General features: G+C 48.1%; 1 protein-coding gene across 2 annotated transcripts in view; it reads left to right on the top strand.

The window, feature by feature from the left end:
* Positions 1-1995: 1995 nt before the first annotated feature.
* AP1G2 (adaptor related protein complex 1 subunit gamma 2) overlaps positions 1996-7456 on the top strand; it is a 29024-nt gene continuing 23563 nt past the window's right edge. The window contains exons 1-3 of one of the 2 annotated variants that reach the window (XM_053362933.1): positions 1996-2295; positions 6072-6276; positions 7237-7361. In XM_053362933.1, the coding sequence (XP_053218908.1) occupies positions 6073-6276; positions 7237-7361 (329 nt within the window). In that variant the 5' untranslated portion in view covers positions 1996-2295; position 6072. Of the gene's footprint in view, positions 2296-4677; positions 5195-6071; positions 6277-7236; positions 7362-7456 lie in introns of those variants that run through there. The other variant, XM_053362931.1, reaches the window with a different exon arrangement.

The following is a 7456-nucleotide window of genomic DNA, read 5'->3' as shown; positions in this document are numbered from 1 at the left end:
AGGGCCTGACCGTGAGGAAAGGGGAGATCTTGCCTTCTAGAGGGTATAAGAGTTGACCCCTATGGGGGCAAAAGTTGTGTGCCTTTGGAAAGAAGTGCAATAGGAGAGACCCTGCAATAAAGGGGCTGAAAAGAGGAAGTCCCACCTTTTTCAGGGCGCTCAAGAGTGCAATACAGGAAGTCCTGCCTTACTGATGGCAAGGAGAGGCAATTTAAGGGCAAAAGAAAATAAAAAATAAAAAAGAGGGCTTTAAAGGGAGTCAGGTGGGGAGGCTCAGTGGGCCCCCCCTGCTGAATCCCTTCATGTTCTGGGTGACTGGGAACCAGAGAGGAGAATCGGTAGATACAGGATGACGACGGAGGTCCTCTAGTGTATTTTTGGGGGTGTCCTCCACAAGGAATCTCCCGCTCAGCCCCTCCCTGGATTCTGCATGAGGAAGCGACTGATCCTTTGCTGCGTGCTGTGTATACTGAGAATGTCTGTATAGCCGACAAAAAAAAAAAAAACAGGAAAAAAAATCCCTTCCCTAGAGTTTTCTACCGCCTGCCCCCACCCCGTCTCCTCCAGTGCTTTGCTCCGGCCTTGATCCGAAGACTTCCCTTCCCTACCCTGCCCTCTCTCCCTCTTCTTCCTGGTTTGCCTTTTTGACTGGATATTTCTTATTTCGTGTCTTTGGGATTGACAAAAAAAAAACATTAAATAAGTCTTGCAGGAAAAAAAATAATTTAATAAAAATATATTAATAAAAAGCTTGGAAACGGAAGGGTGTTTCATTTGGGGGAGCTATACCATGTGTAGTGATAAACAGGAATCTATTTTAATTACACACCACCCCAATCTCGTGAGTGGCGTGAGATTCCAGGAGCACTAGGCATGCTTATCAGAGTCCGTGTTTGCTTATGAACTTTTGAGGCGCAGCAGAGACTCTGGTGTCTTTATGATACATGGTTTTATTTACACTTATCTCCAACCTGAACCCTAGGATGCAGGGGCTTCCAGCATTACACCCCAAGAGGGTCCCCACAGATCCGTAACGTCATACATGATTTATGCTGTGCTTGCGATGTTCTAGTACGTCACTGTTATTTATTGTTAGTAAGCCGCTTTGGGATTCATATGAATGGAAAGCAGCATATAAATTCCATCCATCCATCCATCAAATCAGTGAAACCCACAAGCAGGTCCCATGCATAATAATTCTCCTCTCCTGCAGTTTCCACAGAGGCAGAGCATAGCCAGCATGACTGGTAGCCACCAGTAGGTACCCCCCTCTGAATTTGTGGAATCCTCTTATAAAGCCAGCCAGGTTGGAGCCAACACCGCTTCAGGTGGGAGTGAGTTCCATAGATTAACTATGTGCTGGATGAAGGATTTCCTCGATTCTTTCCCAAAATGCCCAACATTCAGCTTCAATGGATGTCCGTGAGTCCTAGTGTTATGGGGGACGGGACGGACATTTAGCTACCCACTTTCTACAGAACATACAGAGTTCTATAAACTATCGCGTCCACTTCTTGTTCACCTTTTCCCTCAATGACCCCCCCCCCGCCCCGCAAAAGCAGCAGTCTTTCCTTATAGGCGAGTCGCTCTATCTCCTTGGATCACTTTGGTTGCTCTTCTGGTTGTTTGGAGAACTTGAATGTTGGTACTCTTTGTTACAACACTATTATTACTTAAAAGGTACATATTATTATTAATAATTATTTCTGTACCGCCATTCATCAGAGGATCGCAGGGCGGTTTGCAATTTGAAAACACAAAAACACACCATGTAGTGACAGACCAAAACAATACACGCAACACCATGAAACGGTTTAGAAGAGCAGACTTCTTATTTTCCAAAGGCCTGGGAGGAGAGGAATGCTTTTGCCTGGTGCCTAAAGATATGTAACAAATGTACCAGGCGAGCCTCCCTGGGGATTCCATATACCACCTTTCACCTCAATATGGTTTTTTTTTTTTTTTAAGTTGGGGGCAAGTTTGGGGAGGAGGAGTGTGCCTTTGGGGATGAGGTCAAACTCGGACGGTTGCAGCACAAGCTGCTGTGGCTGTAGAGACCACAGAATAAGAACAAAAAAACAGAACATTTTGGTTGGCCTAATGAAGGTATTGCCCTAATGCGGATTTTGGGGCAATCCTTCCTATGGGCCAACCTGCCTACTTTTACCCCAGGCTGCTTCCTGCCCCCTATTGCTCCACTCGCTTCAAGACGTGCCAAGGCAGCCAGCTGGGCGCCCTCCGCTCATTCGGCTGAACGGGAGCCCCGGCCCTTGCGGACCCCGGCCCTGCCAAGAGGTAAGCGCACAACAGCCCTGCAGTGTAGCCCGCCGCCAGTATTGCAAGCCCTGAGCCTGGGCTGGGAGGCTTTGCGGCCCCTCCCCAAATAAAACCCCGCTCCAGGTTGTTGCTGCAGTAAAGGCAGCTCGGCCTGGCCGTTTCCTTCCCCCCGCGCCCCCCCCCGGTCTGACCCAGAGCTCAGTTACACGCACAAAACCCCGCGCCGACCCAGGCAGGGAGCCGCCTTCAGACGTGCAGGAGGGGGGGACCCCGAAGGGCCGGAACTATTTATTTCCGCCAAGAAGGTTTCGGGGGCGGGTGGGAATGGGAAAGTCCGATGCACAAATCCCAGGTTTCTCCATGGGAGGGCAGTAGCCGCTTCCGCCAAGGGCCAGCGAAACCGGAAGCCCAGTGGAGGAGTTCCTGTCTAGAGGTTTGCTCCATGTCCGTGGTTGGTGGGAGCGTCGCCGAGGAAGGGGGGGGCGTGGTCTAGTCCTCTAACCTGCTGCGACGCTCTGGCCGCGTCTCTATGGCTGCGCTCATAAAGCCTTATGGAGAAGTCCCTGGGCTACTCATATATTATATAACATTACAGAGAGATATTATAGAGTCCTGCTGGCTTCTCTTTCTCTCTCTCTCTCTCTTTGGCCAGCCGAAGGAGCTGTTCGACAGTGAAACAGACTCGCACAAGAGGTGGTGGGCTGTCCTTCCTTGGAGCATACCCTCCAACATTTCTCCGATGAAAATAGGGACGTCCCATTCCTTAATGATTATTTTACTATTTATACTCCACTCATCTTTTTGGGTTGCCTCAGCCACTCTGGACAGCTTCCAATATATTAAAAAAACCCATAAAACATAAGAAAGCTGCAGAGATCTCGTTCAGCTTCTGTTTTCTGGAAGAAGGTACAGGGTTATAAAGACTAGGACTAGCCGCCTGAGAAACAGTTTCTATCCAAATGAGATTTTGGTTTTAAATGCAGTGTAAGTTAGTCTCTATGGGAGTATATTGTATTTAATTATGGGGTATCAAGAGTTTTTAGAGGACTAAGCAGACTGGGATTGCTGTAGGATAGCAGGCTTGTTGGTTTTTGAATGTCGGATGAAGATTTTTTCAATTTCGTTGTTCTGTGTGGGACAATGGCAATAAAGATTATCGTATCGTAAACATTAAAAAAACTTCCCTATACAAGATTGCCTTCAAATGGCTTGGGGGTCAGATCTCCATGCCCTCCAAGATTTCTCCAATGAAAATAGTGATGTCCTAAGGAAAAGCGGGACCAAATCAGAAACCGGGACAATGTCCCTGGAAAATAGGGACACTTGGAGGGTCTGTTGGAGGTTTTTAAGCAGAGGTTGGGTGGTCACCTGTCATGGATGCTTTTGCAGAGATTCCTGCATTGCAGGGGGTTGGACTACAATTCTATGATTCTGTGAGCCCTGGAGGGCAGAAGCCAGGAGGCCTTCGACCCACTGAAGGGCCACAGCAAGGCAGGAGAGCAACAGTTTCACCCTTCAGATCCTCTTGACGGCCAAAGGGCTGCTGCTGCTGTGGTGGTGTTTTGCCTCGCAAGGTTCTTGAGGCCTTTTTAACAGCTGCATGCCAGGCAGGCTTTCAACAGGGAAGATCCCCCTCTGGGAGCGAGGGAGTGAGGAAATTTAGGCATCTGCCTTTCCGCCTGTTGTGCAGAAGTGGAAGGCCGCTTCTGCTGAGAGAGCAGGTAGCCCAGGAGCATTCCACACATCTAAAGCACATTTGACGCACATTTAAAGCACACAATTTTCTGACCTCACAAAGAATCCTGGGAACTGTAGTATGCTGACTGTGCTGGGAATTGTATCTCGGTGAGGGGTAAACTACGTTTCCCAGGATTTACCGGGGGAAGCCACGTGGTTTAAATGTGCACTGGGTGTGTTTTTAAAGTGTTGTGGAGCTGCCTGTTGTTAGCAAATCAGACTTGCCTAGGGCATTTGAAACATAAGGTTTTGTGCCCATCCAAAGAATGTAAGAATAAACTTGCTGGACCAGACCAAAGGCCTCAGTTTTCCCCCAGTGTCTGATATTCAAAAATATCCTTCCTCTGGAGGGAAAGTCTGCATCTAGCTGTCATGCTAACTGACAGCTTTATCCTCTAAGTATTTGTGAATGTACACCCAGCTAGTTCACATCTGCTTCTTATGCATGGCCAGCTATGCAGGATTTGGATCATATTCTCTAGTCCACCTGTGCCTTTTTAATGATATGTATATAATATTTATACGGTAAGTCCCCAACAAACTACAAGCTTTTTTTTTTTTTTAATTCATTAAATATCACCAATAGGTATGGTCTCTTCCCAGACTGGTGCTGTTTTGCATATGGAATTCGATCATAAACTGCCAAAGTCATGTTGCACAGTTAAAGTGGGTTTGGTACTCTTGCACAGCAAACTGCTCTCTTAAACAAGAAACAAAAACAAACTTCTTGCAGTACGGAAAGCTATGGCAAAATGAACTGGGAAGCAATGGATAAGGTTCACGTGGCACAATTTGTATAACCTCTGCACAAACAAATCAGGATGAGTGCTGAATAAACAGGTTGTCTGAAAGTTCCCTTCTTTGGATCAAGGCGTATCTGTCTGTCAGCAGATCCCTCCCTTCTGAAATAGCTTTAAACTTTGGCTAACTCTGCCCTAAAAAAAAAAGATCCGATTGAAAAAGTCCCTTTCTGGGTCTGGCCAGCAGAGGGCGCCCCTGGGTCCAGGTAGCCGCAGAAGTTCAGGTGAGTTTACCTGGCTGGTTAACAGACTGTTGTCCGGAAATGCAATAAGTTGACTAAGCAGAAGGGGAGGATAGAGGGGGCAGCAGCTGCCCCTCTGTGTGTCCCCAAAATACCGTGAAACGGAGAAGAAACTGTGTGCAGTGAATCTCTGGACAGGTGAGGAGGGGACCAGAGAAAAGGAATGAATGAAAAATTAAGTGCTGGTGGGAGTTAAGATAAGGGGGTGATAATCCCCAAAGAGGGTGCTAACATGCAAGAGAGGGACTTTGGGTTCTGTGGGGGTGTCTGGTGGCCCACTAAATTTGCCTGCAGCTCATATGCATATGCAGATTCATTCAAAGTATGCACATTTTAAACTGTCCCATCAAAGTGGAAGGAGGGGTCAGGGGAAAGAGGAAGGGGAGAGAATTTCACCGAAATATCTGAAAGGCTATGCTCAATTTAAATTCACAGTTGTGAGGGCCTACACTGAAGAGGCAGTTTGAGGGCAGGGAGAGGCTGCTTTTTATGGTACAGGAGTGAAATTCGAGACTCGAGATGGGCAGAAAGATATTGACTGAGCTTAAAGCCTCCACAAAGGGCTTTTGATTTCCAATCCGGAAATCGTCCGCAATAAGGGCCACTTTACGGAACCAATTCAATTCTGTGCTTTCCACTGCGGATGTGGATTAATCCTCTTCTTCCCCATAAACGTGGAAAGAAAGTATTGGAGGGGGGAAAAACCTTCGCTTTTACTACTCGTCAAAGGGTGTGAACTAATTTGCGTTAAGCGATTTAGACCTAGCGGCAGGTTGTTGGCATCCATCCCTAAGAGGAAGCCTTGAGTCCAAACCCAAGGAATACGGGCACTCTGCACATTCTCAGAAGCAACCTGTTATTACTTCCTGTCTTTCGGACTTGAGCTGAGGATTTCCAGTCAGACATGCTCCCTGAAATATGGAGCAGAAGAATGGGAGTAAGAGTTGAGGTTCCTGCAGGTGCCACGTGCCAAAGGCCCTCCCTCAAAAAAACTTATTCCGCTCTTCACTTCTAGGATGCCAGAAGCACCTCTCACGTTGCCGGTCCTGATCCGGACCATACGGAGTGCACGGACCCAGGCGGAGGAGCGGGAGCTGGTCCAACGAGAAAGCGCCAAGATTCGGGGGGCCTTTCGGGGAGACGAGGCCGACACCCGTGCCTCCAACTTAGCCAAGTTGCTCTACATCCACATTCTGGGCTATCCTGCTCATTTTGGACAGGTATACACCCGCACTTCACGTGGGGAACTGTAGTTTGTTAAGGGAGCTGGGGATTGTAGCTCTGTGAGGGGTAGACTACAGTTCCCATGATTCTTTGTGGGGGGGACCTTGGCTGTTAAAAGTGCTCTAAAAGTGTCCTAAGCGTATTTTATTTATTTGAAAAAAATTATGCAGCGCTTGATGACAAAGTCCCGCCCCCAGCTTACCTTCCTCACATGTTCTCGCAACAACCGTGTGAGGTAATTTTAGGATAACAGATGGTCAGTCAGTGAGCTTAATGTCCGAGTGAGGATTTGAACCCAGGTTCCATTTAGCTTCTTTAGCTAATGCACTTATAGCAACTTTATATGCAACTACCCCTCAAAAAAGGGACACTGGTGACGCTGTGGGTTAAACAACAGAGCCTGGGACTTGCCAATCAGAAGGTCGGTGGTTCAAATCCCTGCAATGGGGTGAGCTCCCGTTGCTCGGTCCCTGCTCCTGCCAACCTAGCAGTTCGAAAGCACGTCAAAGTGCAGGTAGATAAATAGGTACCGCTCCGGCGGGAAGGTAAACGGCGTTTCTGTGTGCTGCTCTGGTTCTCCAGAAGCGGCTTAGTCATGCTGGCCACATGACCCGGAAGCTGTACGCCGGCTCCCTCGGCCAGTAAAGCGAGATGAGCGCCGCAACCCCAGAGTCGGCCACGACTGGACCTAATGGTCAGGGGTCCCTTTGCCCTTTATCTTTACCCCTCAAAAACCCCTCTGCTAATATTCCCAGATGCTGATCTCCACCAAACAGCAACCCTTAAAGGTCCCAGTGGGATACACCCCCAACTAGAATGTTCTGGGATTTAGCCCGGGAGTTTAATATGCATGGATTGGTTCTGGGATTTAGCCAGGGGAGTTTAATCGATCAAAGGTTGTAGTTCTGGCGCAATCAATAATTGTGTGTTTTTTCCTTATTCTGTCTTGAACCCAGATGGAGAGCTTGAAGCTAATAGCCTCCCACCGTTTCCACGAAAAGCGGATCGGCTACCTAGGCGCTGCCCTCCTATTGGATGAGAAGCAGGACACTCACCTTCTGCTGACCAATAGTATCAAGAAGTGAGGGGTGAAATTGAAGGGTGTTTGGGGGGGGGCAGAAAGAGTGGGTGCCCCCACAGTGGACTAGGACAGATTTGGGAACTGAAAGTTATTCT

The sequence above is a fragment of the Podarcis raffonei genome, chromosome 13, assembly GCF_027172205.1.
Source record: "Podarcis raffonei isolate rPodRaf1 chromosome 13, rPodRaf1.pri, whole genome shotgun sequence".
Lineage (NCBI taxonomy): Eukaryota > Metazoa > Chordata > Lepidosauria > Squamata > Lacertidae > Podarcis > Podarcis raffonei.
Note: the sequence above shows the minus strand (reverse complement) of the source record. Positions and strands in the feature narration are given on the sequence as shown.